Source organism: Protopterus annectens, chromosome 3.part0 (genome assembly GCF_019279795.1).
Source record: "Protopterus annectens isolate FY-2018-M chromosome 3.part0, PAN1.0, whole genome shotgun sequence".
NCBI classification, from domain to species: domain Eukaryota; kingdom Metazoa; phylum Chordata; order Ceratodontiformes; family Protopteridae; genus Protopterus; species Protopterus annectens.
In genome coordinates this window covers 1,911,268,079-1,911,289,596 of record NC_056731.1, presented here as the reverse complement: position 1 = coordinate 1,911,289,596, position 21,518 = coordinate 1,911,268,079, and the positions used below count along the sequence as shown (strand labels likewise).

General features: G+C 41.6%; 1 protein-coding gene across 1 annotated transcript in view; it reads left to right on the top strand.

Moving 5' to 3' along the window:
• E2F5 (E2F transcription factor 5) overlaps positions 1-21,518 on the top strand; it is a 600,996-nt gene that overhangs the window by 264,824 nt on the left and 314,654 nt on the right. Inside the window, exon 4 of the mRNA XM_044065996.1 lies at positions 703-746. Within this exon, the coding sequence (XP_043921931.1) occupies positions 703-746 (44 nt within the window). The remainder of the gene's footprint in view (positions 1-702; positions 747-21,518) is intronic.

Genomic DNA, 21,518 nt, shown 5'->3' with positions numbered 1-21,518 from the left:
GGACACTCCTGACACAACAAAACCCCAAGAAATTCGGAAATGAAAGGAGCCATTCGGGAATTCGTGGCACCCTAATATTTTGCTCTCAAAACAGGCATTTACTGAGGAATTCGGTATGTTTCAGAGTTATGAGAGCTGTGTATGCATTTATGGGAGATATAACAAGTCTGTATGCATAATTTGCTTGTTTATGTTTTCATGTAAAGTATAAAAAAATGTTTTCCATGGGGGTGGGAGTACTGCTATTTGGTCTTGCTAAAAATGTTTTGGGTTATGCTGCTATATTTTGTCTGTTTCGTTTATTCTGCTATGTACTGTTGATTTTTTTGTAGAAGTGTCATCATTTCAATCATAGGATAGCTTGCAACATTTTTTCTGCATGTATCATTACTACAATGTTTTTTAGCAGCTCGGTTTACAAAAGGTAGTAGTAAAGGATATTACTAAAATATATTTCAGAATAATTGCAGGAAAAGGTTAATGTTTTTATTAATTTAGGTTTCTTTGGGTGGAGATGTTGAGTCTAAACGCTGCATGTGATGTACTAATGTGTGCAGAAGTGTTGTTGAATACTTATGAAGGAAAATACACACCCTAATGCAGTTTAAATGTTTTTAATTTTCTCATTGATTTTGTTTCTACAAGTACAAACATTTTTAAAAATTCATATAAATTGCATTCTGTTTTCCTTGACTGGATCACATTTACCTATGTTACTCATGAAGATATTTGCAACTGTTTTGCTCGTAAGTATTCATCCGTTTTTGTTGAATACTATGATCAATCATGTTTTTAAGCTGTATTTGACTTGTAGGGATAGTGATGTATCCTCACACTTCAGATTTGTCACTTTATTAAATTGATTGGCAACTAGGCAGTGGTGTCTTGCTTTTGTCTTAATGAAACGTGACAGCTTTTCTCAACAGCTCTTTGTCAGAAACTTTCCAAATTTAGAATTCTCAGCTGAACAAAATAGCTGACTGTAATCACAGACGACTTTCATTTGAAATACATGTTGACTCTGGAAGTACAGAAGCTTGCCTTCAAGTAGCATATGTGCTGCTGGCACAAAAAAAGAAAATATATATATATATATATATATATATATATATATATATGTGTGTGTGTGTATTAGATTTTGGTATAGTTCATGTATGTATTAATTTGGAATACATTACTTGGAGTTGGAAGTTGTAGCTGTCAGTAATGTTTTTGTTAATGGACTGAAACTGAGGTTTATGTGTGTTTGGGGTTTGGGCAAGTATTATTCTGTGATTCAGTAAGGAGTGTTCGGTAATTGCTATATAGACAATGATACCTTTGTTTTTTGACAGAGTAGGGGTTGCAGCTGTTGTAAGTTTTAGTTCTGACTCTGGCTGTGACTTGGTGATCTTTGGGACATGTGTGGCCCACTGTTGATGGCCACGTCACTGTGAAAAGAAATGCAGTGTCTTGTTAAAAGTCTTAGAATGATAACTCAGTTGATTATTAACTCCTATTTTCTGGTCTTCCTTCACTGTTTGCAGAGCTGAATCATGGCAGAATAATGGATCAGTTTCCCTAGTCATACCAATATTCCATTACATTGTTAACTTTTCCCACTTCCCATAAAAAAATGTTTAAACCTGTCAGTAAACCTGCAGTTTTCTTCACTTTTCCATTTTACATTAGAAGCAGTGACAGACATTTGCCAAACAAAACAAAAAACTCTCAAACTGAAAATGGATATTGCATGAGCAACAATAACATTTCTGTTTCCCTGAAACTAACATTTATTTAAAGTATATCTTGCATGCTGTTAAGCATCAAGCAGTGTGCTGGGATCCATATATACGCATATATTAAAGCAGTAATTAGCTGTTATGTGAAGAATGCAGCAATTCAATGTGCAATGCATTTGCCAACGGCCTGGTACAGCCCACTGGATGCAGGTGTTCCTTTTTAGGGGCAGTCCAGGAGCCTGGTGAAATTACTTGGTCAGATATGCACACTAGACAAATGAAGACTGAAGGAAGCAAACCTTGTATTGCAGGAAGCAGCACATTTAGCTTTAGTCATCTGCACTGTGCGGCAGCCAAACACTGTTGTAACCCAACACAGTGCATTTCATACTTGCATGTGCGTGAAAAGCCAAATTAAAAATGTATTCATAGTTATAACATTAAACTTGCAGACTTCATGTTGTCAATTTACTGTTCACCAAATAATAAATACATTGTCAACAGCCAACAAACCAAGGATTGTACCCAAAGAACAGAGCTCATAAGATGATGCTTCTTTTTACTACAATTAGTTCCTTCCTTTTACACATTAAATACTTTGAAAAGCAGGAACCAAGTCTTTATATAGGTGTGTGTGTGTGTGTGTGTGTGTGTGTGTGTGTGTGTGTGTGTGTGTGTGTGTGTGTGTGTGTGTGTGTGTGTGTGTGTGTGTGTGTGTGTGTGTGTGTGTGTGTATATATATATATATATATATATATATATATATATATATATATATATATATATATATATATTTATGTATGTGTGTATATATATCTATATACAGATGATCAAAATCTTAAAACTTTGACTTTCATATGACCAAGACAATATGATCGAAGTTTTAAAATTTTGAATATTCTGAACGGAGATCGCTGTACAGTGCGGACCGGGAAAATTTCATTTTTCTTCGCTGTAGTGCGATCTTGGAGTTGGTATATTTAAATAACATGGTGTGTGGGGGGTGCAGGAGGGCTTGCCACCCTGCAAAAACGTCTAGGAATTTTTTTTTTGTTTTAGTTTTTTTTTGTCAGGTGTTCGAACTTTTGCAACGTTGATCATATGGTCTTGGTCATATGAAAGTTGATATTTTAAAAGTTTGATCATCTGTAGTAGACCCGTGTACATGTATATATATATCTGTGTGTGTGTGTGTAACACACACACACACGCATGCTTGGAGCTCTCGGCTACAGCCCTTTGTATGACTGTTGTGTGGTATTGTTGTCGTGTCTACATCTATTCTTCTCACTTCTTTGAAACATTATGGTCATAGCTGTAATTTTGTCAATATTTATTTAATTCTTCTGTTCTTTAGCAGTTGCTTAATTTTCAAGGAGTTTGATCAGTATGCTATGTCTTCCCTTTTAGAGTCAATTAACAAATGATGTCTTTCCTTAGATCACTTGCAGTATCCCCAGTACCATTTTCTTAGTGATCCAAACTCTCCAACCGTAGACTGGGAAACCTACACCATTAGTGCACAAGCGCATACATTTCTGGACTTTGTCAACACAAATGCCCTAGAACAATTGGTCAGAATACCTACTACAGGGAGTAACGTCTTGGATTTTGTCCTTACTAATATGGGAACATCTTGCACCATCCCTTGTGTATCTTCAGTCTTCTTCAAAATAAAATTGAAATCCAAGATTCCTTCCACACAAGGTACCTTAAGAAATTTCTTTAAGACAAACTACTTGCTCCTAAGGGATACATTGGCAAGCTTCGAATCTCCACTTTACCCAGTTAGCTGAGAAGCATACACCACCAAACTATACCAACAAGTAAGGAGTTGCATAGATGCAGCTGTACAATGTAGGAGCAAGTGCAGGGCAAACCACAGAAGTAAGCTCAATGCTTGAGACATAATATCCACAAGCTGTATAATAAAAGGAAAATAATTTTGATCAAAAGCAAGAAGAGTAATTCCCAGAATATTAGAGCCCTTAACAGGGGGGACTCAAGAGCTTAATAAAATCCACCAAAGCCGTACATGTTTTGTACCAAGTGAATGTAGACTAGCTCAGTAAGTTCTCTGCACAAGTAAGGACCTTCCATAGTCCCAGACAATTATAAACCCATAAGTCTGACTAGCATCATATGCAGTGCCGTGAAACTAATCAGTTGAGGCACAGGGAACCTCCAAACACTGGACCAGTCTTAGTTTGGATTTGTCAAGGACAGGTCATGCTTACTCATCCTGGTGACCTTTTTTGAAAAGGTCACTAAAGCAATGGATGAAAGCAAAATGGTATACACTGAATACCTCAACCTGGCCAAAGCTTTTAACACAATTCCCAACTAAGGCATAGTAGAAAAGTTAAACTGGGAATAAACCCCTGCGTCACCCACTAGATTGCCAACTTGCTCACAGATAGGACGTTTGAAATCAGTAGTAACTGGTCTCTTTGTGGAAGTAACTTCCCCTATTTTGGAGTCCCCCAGGGTTCTATGCTGGGTCCTCTCCTGTTTAGTGTCTACTTTTCTGAAGGAAAACTGAATGCCAAATGGCTCTGGCTGATCAAGTTTGCGGGTGACTGCAAGCTAGGAGCAGTCTTGCAACCCCAAATGACATGGCAGTCCTGCAGGAAGGTTTATCTCACCTAAATAACTGGTGTCAAAATAATGGACTGAAACTAAATGCCAAAAAAAAGCATTATTGTAAACGTTGGGAAGTCATGTACCCCGATGAACTAACACATGGACAGTATGTCCTGAAAAGTTGACTCTGTTGTTCAGAATTTTAGATCTTATGTAGACAGTGACTTAGCTTTGACCAGCATGTGTCCATTATTGTAAGAAAGCCTTTCTATATAGCACAGCTTATAAACAAAGGGATTGTGTCTAGGTCTAGGGATGTAATTTCCCCCCTTTACTCAGCCGTCATTAGACTAATCATTGAATACAATGCGCCCTTTCTCATGCATCTATCCAGACACATGCAACAACTGGAACATTCAGAGACATACCTTACTAAAAGGATACAAAGCCTAAATAACATGTCCTGCATGTGCTGCTTCAAAACCCTGCCACTATTCACAGTATCCTAATGGATAAAACTGCTAGGAGGTGACCTGTGTCTGACATACAAGGCATCCTCCAACCCAGTACTGATAGATTTCCTGCAATTCATAAAGTCAAATGGCATCAGAAATGCTCTGTCTAGGGACCTTAACCTCTTCTGCAGCATTAGCAAAATGGTTTGGAGGAACAGGTACATCTCTTACAGGGTACCTCAGCTTTGGAACAGACTCCCCATCCACATAAAACAAAGTTCATCCCTGTCTGTATTCAAGCACAGCTTGGATCTACAGATGGGAAACAGAAGATTTACCCCAGGACTGTCCCCTGTACCACTAATGTACAGAGGCAGCTCCTAAATGCTTCATCCCATATATAGGCCCTCTTCAAATTATTTAGGATATGATCCTACTTATTTTCATTAGGGGTAATTATCGATCATGGGATCGGTAAGGCCAGTCTCTAATCAAATGGGATAGGTTAAGTCGAGCACAGAAAGGGGAAATTGTCTAGGGCTTTAATGGGCCCACATGTGGTAGCTAGCCTAGCATTTTCCTGTGGACCTGTAATACTGTTAAGTTACCTCAGTGAGCTAACCTGACTGACTGATGTACCAAAGCCAAAACCTGTACAGTCATGCATCCCACGTGTGACCTAAGCCTATAGGTGAAAGGGCACATAAGTGGGTGTCTGAGCTGGGTGTAAGGGATGGGGAATAATTTTCTGCAGTTAGTTAGCTTATCTTCATCATTCCCTCTGTGCCTCGTATGTTTTTTCCTCCTCACTTAAATTCAGACATCTGGGGAGTTGGTGCTGTCTTCAGGCATCAGACTGTTTGATCACTGCTTAGAATGACCTGAAGATGGCGCTGACGGATGCCATTCCTACACTGTGACATCCAAATGATGTTGTCCTCCTCTGTCAACTGGGGCTGATGCAAAGACACTGGAAATCGGGCCAGTCATGGTCTTCTGCAGGACAGGAAGACTCGAGAATCAGTACTGCAACGTTGATCTATTCAAACATCTACAATTATGATAAGTGGGGCATGATTGTACTTTCTGGTGGATCAACGAGATAGAAGCCAATACAATGCAGGGTCTCCTTACTTGCTCTGCCTTCCATCAAAAGGTCTCTATAGATGTCTCAGACCTTGCCCTTTGAGCTCTTTATAGAGTTTCAAAGTGCAGGGAATATGCTCCAAACAAGACAAGAGAAAAGATATAAACATCAAATAAATAAGTCTTGATCTTTGCCTTCCAGATTCTTCATCACCTTTGGATTCCAAAGACTCTTCACATCTCAACAGACAATACCAGTCATACAATATACCAACAAACGAACAGTCTTACTACCTTTGCAAACTTGCACTGATAGCTTGGGATATTGATTTTCACCACAGTATTTTCCTCTTGTGTACATCCCTTTGAAAATGGCAGACTACTTTTGCAGATCCAACACGTAGCCTCATAAATGGATGGTAAATGAGAGGTTGTCCTTCAAATTGTCCATTGATGGGAAACTCCCCAAACGGATATCTTTGCCTCCACTGTGAATAATCCGCTCAGACTTTTTTTTTTACACCAGAGGTTTATGCAAGAAAGCCAGGAAAATGAATGCCTTATTCTTCGTATGGAAAGGGAAATTGCTGTAATGCTTTTCCTCTCATTCTAAAGGTACTTCTGAAAATTCTGAAAGACAGTCTGAAATGTTATTGGTGACCTCCTTTTGGCTAAGATAAAGAATAGTTGCGTAAAATGTTACCATAACCTTAGATGTCCTTCTCTTTCATGTTGCAGTATTCTTACTGTGGGATCCTCTGCCTCAGGTGACCCGAATGTCTGTTCCTATACAAAAGCTTAAGCCTGCTTGCTGCTGGTGCATGGGACATCACACGTAGGGCCATAAATCAGGGGCCTTAGATGTGATGTCTGCATGCGCAGACCTCAGAACTGACTGCCCAGTTGGACAGTAGTCTAGGTGGTGCCAAATGATGTCCTCCAGACCAGTGAAATGCAGTTGACTGCCCAGTGTGACCATAGTCTAGGTGGTGGTCCTATGATGCCCCATAGACAGGTTGAAATTAATGCAGGGGGCTTGGTGGGAGGGAAGGAGTACTGCAACATGGAAGAGAAGGACATCTATGGTTATTGTAAGATTTTACACAACTATTCTGCGTCCTATTCTCGTGTTGCAGTATTCTTACTGTGGGAGAGTACCACAGCTTAGGAAGGAAGGGTGGAGGTAGAGGTAGCAGATTCCAGAAATCATTGCAGGATTGCCCTTGCGAAATCTGCTCTGGCTCTGGAGATATGGTCAGTTTGTAATGTTTGGTAAAGGTATGTATAGTGGACCAGGTGGCTGCCTCAAGGATGGTAGTTGTATATAGGCCCTTGAAGAAGGCCCTAGAAGAGGCTACTGCTCTAGTAGAGTGTGCCTTGAACCCCTGATACAAGTTCTTTCTGTGGTAGGAATAGCAGAAGCAGATAGTCTTTCTAATCCAGCAGGAAATAGACCTGTGGACACCAAGGGAGTGCAGTATTCTCTCACTGTCATTTGTAGGAGATGGAGAGAAGGTGGGTAAGTGAATGGGCTGATTTAGTGATAGCTCGTTGACCACTTTAGGCATGAAGGAGGGGTTGATGCGCAGGGTCATCCTGACTTTGTGGAAGACAGTGTAGGGAGGGTATGCCATGAGCACCTGTAATTCCGAGACCCTTCTGGCTGAGGTGAGGGCTACCAACAGGACTGTTTTCCATGTGCACATCTACAGGGATGCAGAATTGGCTGGCTCAAAGAGGGCCAGTGTAAGTTTTTCCGGGACATAATTTGGGTCCCAAGGTGGTGGGATGGGCTTCCTTGGTGGTCTTATGTGCAGGACCCCTTTCAAAAATAATTTTAACATCCAACCTGGAGAGTAGAGGAGTTCTAAGGGTAAGCATGCAGAGATGGCAGATAAGTGAACTTTCACTGAAGAGAATAAAAGGTCTGCCTTTATGAGCTCACACACACAGATTAAGACTAGAGGAACATCTGCTTAAAAGGGATACCTATGTCTTCAGAGACACCATTTGGAGAACCTTTCCCATTTGGAAATGTAGGATCTCCTTGTGTTGGGTTTCCTGGCCTCCTGCAGGATAGACGGCACATCCTTGGTGTAGCTGTGTCTGAAGGGGACTAAAAGTTTATCACCCAGAGGTTTAAACACAGCATCTCCAGGTGTGGATGGATGATAGTTCCCTTCTTTTGTGTGAGAAGGTCCACCTTGTGAGGCAACTTGTGGTGATTGCCCTTGACGAGGGATTGAAGAAGGGGGAACTAGTGGCTGCCTTGGCCAATAGGGAGTCACCAAGATTTTTAGCATGTCCTACCTGATTTTCGGGAGGACTTTCTGAATGAGAGGAAAGGCATACAGAAGCAGTCCCTTCCATGAGATGGTGAAGGCGTCCACTCTCCAAGCGAGAGGGGAGGGATCCTTGGTACAAAAGTTTCTCAATTGTCTGTTTTGGGGGGAGGCAAATACTACTTGTGGTGTGCCCCACTGGTGGACAATGTCTAGGAATACTTCTCTGTGTAACATCCACTCATGATGCAGAGAATGATCTGCTGAGAGCATCCACTTGGTGGTTGTCCTGGGATGGGATATAGACTGCCTGCAGAGATATGTTGTTCCGTAAGACTAATTCCCAAATTTGCATTGCTAGCCTGCAGCGAAGGTAAGACCTGCCCCCCCCCACCCACCGTTTGTTGATGTACCACATAACAGTGGTGTTTTCTGTGAAGATTTGAAGGGGGCCTGGCTGTAAGAGAGGGAGGAAGGCCTTCAGGGCTAAGTGAACTGCTGTCATCTCCCTTTCATTGATGTGTTTTTTCAGGAGGGATGATTGCCAGAGGGCTTGCATGTTGAGGCCATTCATGGTAGCCCCCCAGCCCAGATCTGAGGCATCTGTGTGCATCCGTTGAGATGATGTGGTGGGTTGAAGGGGTATCTGTTGAATCCACCACTTCAGTTCTGTTTTTAGGTAAGGTAGGAAGGGTATTTGGAAGTCTAGAGGGTGGCTGTGTTGGGACCACACATTCTTTAGATACTACTGTAATTTCCTCATGTGCATCCTAGCTAGTGGCAACATAGGTGTTGTGGCTGCCTTAAGGTCCAGTAGGTGCATGAAATGTCTGGCAGACAGGTGATCGACCTGGAGAAGGTCCTGGGAGTGGTTGATCAGGGAAGTCACTTTGTCCTGAGGGAGGAAGGCCTTCATCAGGTCCGTCCAAATCCTGCATCCCAGGAAGATTTTGTCCTGATCTGGGAGAGGGATGATTTGGCAAGGTTGAGTGCAAATCCCAACCCCTGTAGCAGAGACATGGAGAACCGTAGATGATTTTTGAGGGTGTCTTCCTCTTCTGCAAGAATGAGAATGTCAGCCAGGTAGGGGTAGATTTGAATGCCCTTGGTCCTGCAGTAGGCTATGGCTGGAGCTAGGCACTTGGTGAAGACCCTTGGTGCAATGGATAAACCAAAGGGCAAGGCAGTAAATTGAAAGTGTGAACAGGGTCCAGCAAAAACGTAGGTACTTCCTGTGGCTGGCTTGTATGGGAATGTGGAGGTAAGCCTCCTTCAATTCCAAAGTGGCCATGAATGCCTTGGTTGGCAATAGTGGAAGCAGGTATTGGAGAGAGAACATTCTGAAGGAAGGGACTTTCAGAAACAGGTTTAATAAAGATAAATCCAGGATTGGCCACCATGAGCCATCCTTTTTTGGTACCAGAAATAACCTGGAGTAGAAACCCTTCCCTTTTTGACTGGTAGAACAGGTTCTATGGGTCCCGGAGCCAGAAGATCCTGGATAATGTGTGGAATTAGGTGGAGTTGGTTCTTGGGTGGAAAGGCAATGCCCTGTGGTATGGGTTTTTCCTGCCAAGATGGGAAATATCCTTTTTCCACTATTACCAGAACCCAATGGTCTGAGGTGATTTCTTTCCAGAGGGGCAGAAAGTGAGAGAGGTGGGATGAGAGGTGGAGGTGATTGAGACAGTCATGCATTGTTATTATTTCTGTCCTGAAAGGGCAGTCTGGTGGTGGGCTGAGAAGGTGCTGTCCTAGAAGAGGATGTCTGGAAGATGAAGGGGTGGCTGTGGTGGGGGCTCTTCTGACATACGTAGTCTTAGTGGATCTATATTAGAACATCGAACATTCAAAATTTCGAGTGATCTAATATCGAATCCTATGAATCGAAAATTTAAATCATCTAACATTCAGAACAGCAAATATTTTCCTAGGGAGAAAATTTGCTGTTCCAAAACACATACACACAACACAAGCCCACCAAACAAACAGCAATCCATACACACACACACACACACACACACACACACACACACACACACACCTAACCGTACACTAAACTATACATACACCACTAACCTTCCATTTACCTTAACCCAAACCCTAACCCTAAGGTCCGTCACTATCGCACAGTCACCTCACCCGTGCCCTAACCCTAACTCACCTACCCCGTCCTAACCCTCACGTCCACACAATCGCACACTTACCTGACCCGCACCCTAACCCACCTAACCCTCACGTCCACACAATCTCACACTTACCTGAACCCAACCCGTAACTTTCCACCACAGCACTGAAAATACCGAAGCAACAGAAATGGACAACCAAATTCTTTCCCTAGGAAAAAAATTGCTTTTCTGTTTCTTCGATATTTTCAGCATTCGCTGAAAATGGGTCGATATTAGAACACTCGAAATTTTGAATGTTTGGTGTTCTAATATAGACCCATCTTAGTGGGGTAATTCCTGTAATGTTTTGGTATTGGGGAGACCAGCAAGTGTTTAATATTTTGGAGTTCCTTACTCTTCTCCTGTAGGTTCTTAAACAGTTCTGCAGACTGTTTCCCAAATAGAAGATTATGATCTAGTGGGGCATCCAGAAGTTTGGATTTCAAGTCTTCAGGCAGTGGCTGCAGCCTAAGCCACGAGTATCTGCATAGCATAGATCTAGCAGAGGCCTCTGCTGCACTATAACTGCATCTAATTGAGTGCCTAGCAACTTGAGATGCCAGGAACAGTTTAGATGCTATTTATGTCTTATTAGGAGAATCCGGCAAGGAGGACAGTAGTTGTATCTTGGGAAACCAAATCCAGGGCATATTTTACCATATGTGTTTGGTAATTAATTGCCCTAAATGCTGGGGTGTAAGTGTACATCTTCTTACCCAGCCTGTCCATTACTTTGCTATCCTTGTCCAAGGGTGGGAGTGACAAGGATGGAGTATATCTAGACTGTTTGGGGCCTTCAGTAGAAATTTGTGGTCATCCGGGACCTTGTAGAAATGATCAGGTCTCTTGGAAGCAGGTAGTTGAGAGTCGGGGTGTTTTGAGACTGATGCAAATGCATCTAAGTATGCAGGAATCACTGGAGGAATGGCTGATGGTGAGGGTGATTCAACCTGCAGCAGCTCAAAATACTTTTTCTGAGTTTCTGTCATCTGGGTAGTATCCCATTTAAAATGCTCCCTAATTTTTGTTATAGTCTCTCCAAATGTGATGCCCTCTGAAGGCGAGTCTCCCTGTATGGAATCCTCATTAAGGGAGTAGTATTCCAAGGGGGAGGCTATTTGGGATGAGGATGTGACTGACACATCAGAGGAAGAGGATAAGGTGGCTTCTTCCCGGGAAATGTAAGGAAGGATAGAAGTGGCTGAGGCAGGTCTTGGGCTAAGTACAGGTATAGTGAGAGCAGAGGGGGCTGAGGGCCATGAAGACCTGCATCAAAGACTTTGTGAAGGACTGCTAATCTGGTTTTCCTTCTGAAGAAGCAGACAGATGTTTTGTTTTTTGTCTCCTTTTTAAGGGAGTTGCTTTTGGAGAAGCTGTGAGCCTAGTTTTAGGGCTTTATCCTAAAGAGGAAAGATCCTAATCCTGGATCAGATAATGTCATCTGGTGGAGCCTGGTTCCCCCTTGGCTTCGGTAATAACCGACGTCTGAATAACCTCCACCGATGTGCCAGCCGGTACTTCGAAAGCATCTTTCTCAAGGGTAGGCACCAAAGTAGATGGCTGTAACAGGTGTCCTGCAACCCCTGTATCAGTGGTTGGTGGGCCGTCCAACGGAGGGGCTGAGATGGTAAGCTTTGAAACCTTGGCCTTTTTTCTCAGCGGTTCCACCTGGATGGTCAAGCCTGGATCCATTCTTAACACTAACTTATCTCTGATGCTCCAAATACCAATTGAGGGTGGCCAGGTGGCTTCTGAGCATTTTGGGGGCAAAAAACTGGCAGATGGCGCAGGAGGTATAATCATGTTCCTGGTCTAAACAAAATATGCAATGGTTCTGGGAGTTTTTATGTGGGATTTGACATCCACATTTACCTTTCTTAGCGGGTATCTGCTAAGAACAGACAAGCAAACCAAGCTCAAACTAAAATATTAATAAGAATTCCCCAATGGGGTACTTAACTTTAGGCATCTTGAAGGAGAGGAGCGAAGTGATCAATCTGACGTTCGACTGCGGCAAGAAAGTTCTGAGGTCTGTGCATGCAGACGTCACATTTAAGGCCCCTGGTTTATGGCCCTACGTGTGACGTCCTATGCACCAGCAGCACCCAGGTTTTAGCTTTTGTATAGGAGCCGACGCTCGGGTCGCCTGAGATGGAGGATCCCATAGTAAGAATACTGCAACATGAGAATAGAAGGACATCACTGGTTCTCCCTTTTTCGTCTAGCCAAGGGTAGTCACTGCAAGTTAACTCACAGGGTAATTATACTTGTATAACAGAAGGGCTGTTGAATTCATCCAAACCTAAAGATGTAACCTCATAATCTGGATGATAAACTTTATTTTTAGGCACATTTAGAGTGCAGAATATGTAGCCTTGTTACCTTTACCCTTTGTAAAAGTAAAAGGGGGTGAAAGGAAGTGAAATGCCATCAGTCTGTTTCAGATGTAAAATATAACCTGTTCGTTGCTTGTGGTAGCAGGCCTTAAAATGTAATCACAGTCTTCTTCAAAGAAGTAGCTAACTAGAACTGTGAAAACACAGACATTAAAATACAGTCAGTTAAAATATGTATGTTGAGATCCTATGTATTATTGGTCTGTTTAGGGCTGCATAGTTAAGCCCTTGTCTTACAAGTAGTTTAATTACTTTTTTTTGTTTTGCCGTGCTGGGCATTCATTAAATAATTTACAAGATACACTGAATATTCAAAACATTTCGCATTCATAGTACATGTCCTGTTTTCAATTATCACCAGTCATGTAACACCAACTAAAAGTCTAGCCTCCCATTTGCCCTGGTATTCAAGACATTCATTGACCTATTACCACTGCCTGATTAGAAGTTCAGAAGCATCGTAGTACTTACTGACCTTGAGATATCTAACAGTTATAACAGTTAAAACAATTTCTAATTATTTGTAGTACACTTTGCCAATACCTCTGAGTACATCCAGAACAGCAAAAAAACAATATTCTGTAATTCTATCTCCCAAAGTTTCTACCTTTTTAATAAGTCATACTCCCTTTTTGTCCTGCACCCCAAAATTGTAAATCACTTGTTTCATTCATCGTGTTCTTCACTAGGGTTATTGTAGAGCAGTGATGTGCAACGTCCAGCCTGGGGGCCAAATCCGGCCCTCCACACAATGCCATCCGACCCCCAGAAAGTAACCAAAAATTTTTTTTAAAAAAGTGAAAAAAATACTATGCCTTACTCCAGTCGTGCAAACTTAGCATGTGCTTGCTTACCTAATTGACTGCAGTTGTGCACACATCCAATTTTAGCCACGGAAGTAACTATTCTTTCTTGTTTTATAACTTGTAGTCTGTAAACAGTAATAACTTTCTGCAAGAGTTTGTAATCATGGCTGCAAGCCAGAATAAAGTTAAATGCAAAGTTGATGTAGAAAACAGGCAATTTCATGACTGCTGTCTTAAGTAAAAATACCAGTCATCTGTACCCAGGGTTGCCAAATGTCCCTATTTGAGCGGGACTGTCCCCGGGTCAGCAGCCTGATCCTGAGTCCCACACTGCCTGTTAAAATCTCGGCGAAACAGCCTCAACTTTTTTTTTTTGATTGGCCTGTATGCCGGTATATGAGCCAATAAAAAAAATATCGTAAAACAGAGCTACTTGTGTTCGCAGTTCCACATTAAAGACCTTTTTTGTCCCTACCTGGCCCGTCAGAAATCTGGCAACCCTGCCTGTACCTTTTGTTAACTCATAACTTACTATGTTTTGAGGTGGCCCGCAGATGCACTAAGAATTCGTGTAGTGGCCCTCCCTACAAAAAGGTTGTGCACCACTGTTGTAGAGGCTTCCTTAATTTTCCTTAACTTTGTGATTATTTTTATTTATTTTTTTGGCTAATATTAATAGAGTGAGCAGGGCAGATAAATATATAGAGTGTCCCTGACCTGGCCAACTCAGAAGGAATATTATCTTAGTAAGGAGAGTATTTCCTTTGTCCAGCCTCTCAACTTGCCCCTTTGATTCCTGTTTTAAAGGCTGAATCCTCTTGCAGTCCTAGAATGCATTGTCCCAGGTACCCATCATGCCCCTTCCACACCTGTAACAGTTAAGCAAAACTTGAGAAAACATCTTGGATCATTGGAGTTGCTCTTTTGTTCCAGAATTGCAACAGCTTCCTTTCACATTGTATATTAGCTTCTAAGAATGCTTTATATCTCCTACTAAGTAGCTTTGCCTTAATGTCTGTGTGAGGCTTCGCTCCCATTAGTAAACTCACTAATGTTGGTTTTAGAGCTTGTTGGGGACATCGCCTTAATATCTCATGATAAGCAGAAGTAGAGACCAGTTAGAATATTTGGGCCTAGTTTCAAAGTTTAAACTCCTTTACTTGTTGCCAGGTCTTTAGTGTCCGGCCTTCCATTAGTGCCCCAGTTATTGCAACTGGATATTCTTCTACTTATCTGAGGCCAATTCCCAACTACCCCTTTTACTAGACTTTTAACCTGGATCCCATTGGTAGTAATAACTTTTGACAAGGTCTAATTGCCTTTAACTCCATGATATGTTTGAATTCGGTCACAGGATGGTGAATTGCCTCATCTATGACCACAGTTCTACCTAGCGGATACCCAAGGCCTCATGGGTGATGGCACTGCCTTCCACCTAAGCAGTTTTCCAGCACTTCTTTCCACTTAGCTTTATAAGTATATATTATACCAGCCATAAAAATCTAAGCTGAATCGCTCCGTAGTATTTTTCCAGATTAGGCTTATACAATCCTCCCTTTTATATTAGCAACAATAACTTTTCCTGCTGAATCCTTTCAGCCTTTCCCTCAAAGAAAAATCTTTAATCCCCTTTTGTAGTCTCCTCCATACTGTTCCTCCTGGATTACATAGTTATGACTGACCTAAATATAGTACCAGTGGTACCACAGACATTTTTATTGCCTGTATATTGCTGTCATCTTCCATGTGCAACATTTTCCACCTGCTTTATTTAGTATATTCGATACAGTTTCATCCCACATATCTTTATCCGCCTGATGGGTATCCCATACCTCTAAATGCTTTAGTTTATTATGCCCCCATATGTATGAGTATTGTTGTACCAGATCAACTGTTGGGGCATAATTTGTCATCAGGGTGTTCGTCTTAGTTTCATTCATTTTATACCCAGCTAAGGTCTCATATGTTTAATGTAGTTACAAGACAGCCAAATCCTTTTCCAGGTTTGTTATGTAGTGAATAATATCATCTGCAAAAAGATGCATCTTTTTCTCATGCCACTCTCCCAATATACCCTTTAATAGGCATATTTCTAATTATCTGCACTAATGTCTGTAAGTAGCTAGCAAATAGCAATGGAGATGGGGGACATCCTTGTCACTTGCCTCTAGTTTTATGTATTCTATCTGCTAGGCTACCCACTCATTTTACTATTGTTTCTGATTCCTGATATACATCAAACCCATGTCATTTAATGCCCCCTATATAAATTTCAACTTACTGTGTTGAGTGCTTTTTTAGCATTTAGGGATTTTAACATCAGTCTGTTTCCCACCACAGCTGCATCCTTCTTCATTAAGAACATCTTAGTAATAATATTGAATATCTGTCTGCCCACTATAAAGTCGCATTGGTCCTCATTTATCAGTATTTGTGCTGTTGTAGTCCTGGTCATTATCATAAATATTTTATAGTCATGGTTTAGTGTTGATATGGGTCTGTGATTCATAAGGTCTAATAACTAACGCTGCTTTCTTCCATGATGCATTTGTCCCCCTTTCAATATTTGATTGAAGAGTTTATACCATAACTTTAAGACAGTACCACCCCTTCTCCAGACCTCTGTTGGGATGCCATCAGTGCCTGGAGTCTTCCCTGCCTTTTGTTGCTCTATAGCCTCATTAATCTCTTCCAAGGTAGTATCCGTAACCAATTTAGAGTTATCCTCCTGAGTTAATTTTGGTACCCCAAGCTACCCGAGGTAATGTCTCATCTCCTCTTCCCTGTTCTCCATGTGTAGATAATTTCTGTATATATCCTGATAATAGTTACTCACAATGGCCCCAATTCTGGAGGGATCATTTATTCACCTAATCCAGGGTCTCTTAAACTTTTTGCTATTTTAACTTCTCTGCCAGGAATTTCTTTAATCCTGGAGTTGGAGCAAAATATTCCTGTTGTAGGACCATAGCTCTGTATGCATTCTGTCCATCTATGTACTCTGACATTATCTCTCTTGATCACCTTAATGATTATGGGTTATTGATCACTGTTGTATGTTAGGAGGCTGTGGTTACCAGTTGCACTTAGTTGGCTCATTTAGACCTGCTAGCAGTGAAATATTAAGGTATCTAACCTCGTAGATGGCTTAATTAAGAGCAGAAAACTGGAAATTCCTGACCTTACATAGTGGTGGTGGCAATACTACCATGCAAGGAAGAAAGTTGTAAGGAATTGTAGAATTCTGCCAGCCTTCCATGGGAGAGTGAGTGTGTGCATGCACATGTCTGTATAAAAATAACTTGTATGAATAGTAGTTACCATGGGCAAGGGGCACTGGAAGACAATCTGGTCCACAGAGAGAGTGGTAAGGAAGGAGCATGCAGTACTAGGTCAGAGGCTCATCTCTGAAAGTGGCCTAGTTGGATTCTAGTCTTAGGGGAGATGCTGAAAGCTCATAGCAAAATAGCGTTGCATATTGCCTTTATACTCTTGGGGCTAGGTTGTATTTTGTGAATTGATTGAGTTAGACTTATGTGCACTTTCTTTCATTCTAACCTACTGACTGCCAGTAGTGTGGCAATAGAGACCATCTTTCTGGTGTCAGCTAAGACCTTTCATATTTGGTGGCAGTACGTATCTTAGTTCTTTACATTTGTTGACAGTGGTGGAATATGACCCCCATCAACACTACCAAGCAACATATGCTGAAAATGGAATTGGTCCTGTGCACTGTGTACAAAGGTCAGCACTGAGTGCCAAACTAGTTGGCTGCCACAGGGATTTAGTGGTTTATGGTGTAGTAAAATGATGGCCTTCTGTAGCTGGCTTTCACCCTACATGGGAAATGAATAGCCCAGTTAGTCACAAAAGCACTGATGGCTGACAAGCATTTGGGGCAAAAAAAGAAAAAAAGGGCAGAAGTGAACTTGAGAGAGACATGAAATTAATCCAAATCTTTCTGATATATTTTTTTCTCTTCCTAGTTATACTAGTAACGCACTTAGCTGTTTATATTGTATCACGTGTAAAGTAAATGCTCAGTAGGTACCCATGAAACACACAAAGCAAACCCTTTAGAAAATTATCATTGCATACTTAAGCCCTTACTAATGTTCATTTTCCATTTGTGCTGTATAACTTGTGCAGCTTTCCCTTGTTACTCTTTTCCTGTTGTACTCTTCCTGCTTCATTAATTGCTGCACTTTTGTCTTTGCTGTGCCCTAGAGTTGTTTTTTTGGGCATCTGTATACAGTGTCTTTGTAATCTGCACAATTTGCTTTGCCTTGTTTTTATATATTTACTGTATAGCTTTGCATGTAGTGCAGTTTGTGCCTTATAGCCAGGGCCATGTGAAATAAATGAATAAATAGAATAGAGAAAAGTAGTAGTCCTTGGCAGACAAGCATTCCCTGCCACCTTTGTAAGGTAACTTGCAGGTAGTCATGTCCAGTCTGAGATGCATCTGTATGGCTTGAGTCGCAGTTTTCACAGTCATGGTGCACCTGTCTGCCAGTTGTGCTCATTATAATTTTGTGGAAGTAGAATGTTGCACAACACTGCCTTTTTAAGCATTTCCTTAAAGGAGTTCTTCATTTTCACCTGTCTTTATCAGAACCCTTCTGCTCTTTGTGATTTACGGTCAGTGGGCTTGTCTATCCAGCGTTCATACAAGCTGTTTTAACAGTGGTGAAGTTTGTCTTTTGGAAGAAGCTGCTCTTGGTAGCAATTACATTGGCTGAACAGGATCTGCAAGCGTAAAGCCTTTATCAGTAGGGAATGCGGGCCTTTCCTAAGGAAAAGATTTCCTTTATGACTGTCCCATATTGTCTTTCTAAAAGTGATGTCAGAACTGCTGGTAAACCTGACCAGTCATCTTCCAATGAAAAGAACCCAGTTCATGCATTACTTGAAGACGAGCAGTTCATTTCTTTTGTTCTAAGTAGGCAGGTATTTGTAGTGGCTAACAAACCCTTTAAAAGTGGATTGCTAAATACTTTGTTTTATGCCATAAAGAATCTAACCACCTGTAGAAAATATACAGGTGCTTGTTTCATTAAGATGTCTACTGCAGGCATTTAAGCAGTAGTCACTTGATTTTAATTCACACTTTCACAAAGCATTATTGGCACATGATTACAGGGGGCAGATCTCCTTACACACTTCTGCCCTTTAGGAGTCTGTTTTGAACCCTTGTCCATTGGTCTCTCACGTTTTTCATCCTCACTAGGATGTTTACATTTTTTTCTGTTTGAGCTTCATCCCTACAGTGACACACTGTGGAAAGCTTCTGAAGTCTGCTGCATGCCCATATCAATTGATTTATAAGGAAGCTTTCTGCAGTTGGTGTTTATTACTCTCTCGTCGTTTCTTTATGCCTTTGTGTCTGGGTTGCCTTTCCTTGCTGTATCTGCAGATGGGTTTTCCTGTGAGCTGGAAAGGGATATAATTTTATGTTCTTCTGATCTGATGTTGCCTTTTCCATCCTTCCTCAACGTATGGGTTTTGGATCCGACACTGGAAACTCTCAAGCTTTTGGATCTGGTGCTCGGACTCCTCCCCCCTTACTCATAATCCCTGTCTAGAGAACAAGCTACCTCAGATCTCATTTGTTTTCATTAGAGATGGCTGGATCTGAGTGCTCAGGAGTATTAAAGTTAAAAGTTAGACCTTTTGTCTTCTGAATTTTTTCTCTTGTCTCTCTCTTTTTGCGAAAGAAACATATTTTCTATTTTTCCATATATACCCCTTAAAAAGGGGGGGTCTTGTACATCACCTTTTTTTTTTAATTATTAGACTAAGGGAATTTTTTTTTCCTTCTAGGAAAATGGCAGAGAAGCCTTCACGTTTCAAAAAATATGTGGCCTGTTCACACAAACTTCCTAATTCAGATGCACACAATAGTGTGTTTACTGTCTGGGCCTTTGCACTTAGAAACCAACTGCTCCACCATGACAAGACTCCTTCAGTATCAGGGAAAACTTCCACTACTCCATCATCCTCTTCTTCATTTTCCAAGAAGCAATCAGATAAACCTAAAGATAAACAGAGGGAATCGGATAAGGACGAAGCAAAGACTTCAAAAAAAAAAAAAAATCTCCAGACCAGTCTTTTGCTCTGGCACCAAAAATTCTGAAACCCTCAGATCCGATGTTCTTTTCTGCTCTGATAATCCTCAGATCCACTATGCCTCCTAGGTTTATACAGAGCCTACATCACCCAGGCTCTGCTCAGCTATTTTGCTAGATGGAACTCACCATTACTCAAGACTGCCACCTTCTGCCTCATCCATTAGTTAGTTGGGTCTATCAAAGTCTTACTGAAACTGCTGTGGATAAGATGATGAGATTTCTCTGGACCCAAGTCCAGCTGGGGGTCCTTCCAGCTCTGACTTCTGTCAGATCTGGAGGTAATGTTGCTTCTGCTCATCCATTAGTTACTCTTCCTCTGATCCAACAGCCTGGATTGGAGCTTTCAGATTCTACTTTTTCAGGCATAGATTTACATTGGAGCTAGGAGTACATACTTTGTAGACTCCAGTGAATTCCCTATGTTCAGCTCTGACCCTATTGGATCAGTCCAAGTCTCTGAGCCAAATGGTGTTGACTCCGTCAGGGTAGGATCTGATCCAAGATCTTCAGATCCGTTCCTCCCTCTAGGACCTTTGGCTCTTGATAGTTCAGCTCTAGCATCAGCATAGGAGCCTAACTGAATGGTATCCAGAACCGAGCCACTTTTGGGAGCTTTGCTTCTAGAGGATGGTTCTCCAGATCTCTTTCAGACTTGGCATTTGAGGCTATTGAGAGAGGACTGTCTCAACCAAAAGAGCAATCTATCTCTTCAAAGTCTAATCCACCCCAACCTATAGGTTCTCCCAGGGTCCAAGACCTACTCTTGTCCCATCGGGACAACCAGTTTCTGTAAGCCTTCAGCCAGTTCTGTCACAAGAGATCTTATCTGCTTCTGAGTCCTCCCTTGAACAACCCACAGAGGGAGGTACACAGGAAGAGAAAGTGTAAAACGAGAAACTTGGATTTCCCTGAGAAATGTCCCACTACTGACACTGATTTTGATGGAGAAGGTTCCCCCAGATCCCCCATTGAGGATCTCTCATTTGGGGAGATACTAAAACTGCTTAAACAGAAAGGGGGGGGTGGTCTTCCCGAGCTCCTGAAATAATCCATTTTCCTTGAGACTTTTGGGTCTGGCCCATCTACATCTTTTGTAGTTTTCTTGGCTGAAGAGATGATAGATTTGATGTCTTTGCTGGTGTGGAAGAAACCAGACAAGACTGAACCAATCCCTAAGAATTCGGACGTTTCTTGTTGCACCTAAAGACTGACCCAGTTGGAGAAAGGGTTTTGCAATGTATTCAATGGTAATGGCTACAGCCATCAAAAAGGAACTCACTGAGGAGAATTCTTTCCACCCACCAAACACGGAGTTGCACCCATTGCACAGATTTGGGAAGTGAGTCTATGCCTCATTTACTTTCTCAGTAAGATCACTAAATATGTAGCACATTTTCAGAGAGACTTGACCAAGGAGATTTTCACGTCTCTCCTTGGGACCATACGGATCACAGAAAATCTGTTGATTCACAGTTGGTAACCCTGCAGTCATTATCCCATGTCTCTGTATGCCCCTTCTCTAATGCCACATAGAGTGTGTATTGGGTACTGCATTACTGTCAGTTGGCATGCCTGGTTGTGGCTGTGCAACTTTGTGGAACATGTCAAGACATTCTTTGTCAATGCCCCTTTTGATGGATCAACTCTTTTTTTTGGTCTAAAGCTTAAAGAGACTATCTCAAGGAGTGAAAAAGACAGTAATTCACTATCTGCTATGGGAGTCAAAACCTCCACCCCAGAGAACGTTCTGTAGGAATCAGAAAGGAGGAAAGAGATTTGCCTCTGACACTTCCTGAGAAAAAGCTGCAAGAGGCAGAGGGGGAAACCCTTACAATGGACATCATCCCAGGGGTATAGGTGGCCCACAATGTCAGGACTTCAGAGATCTTT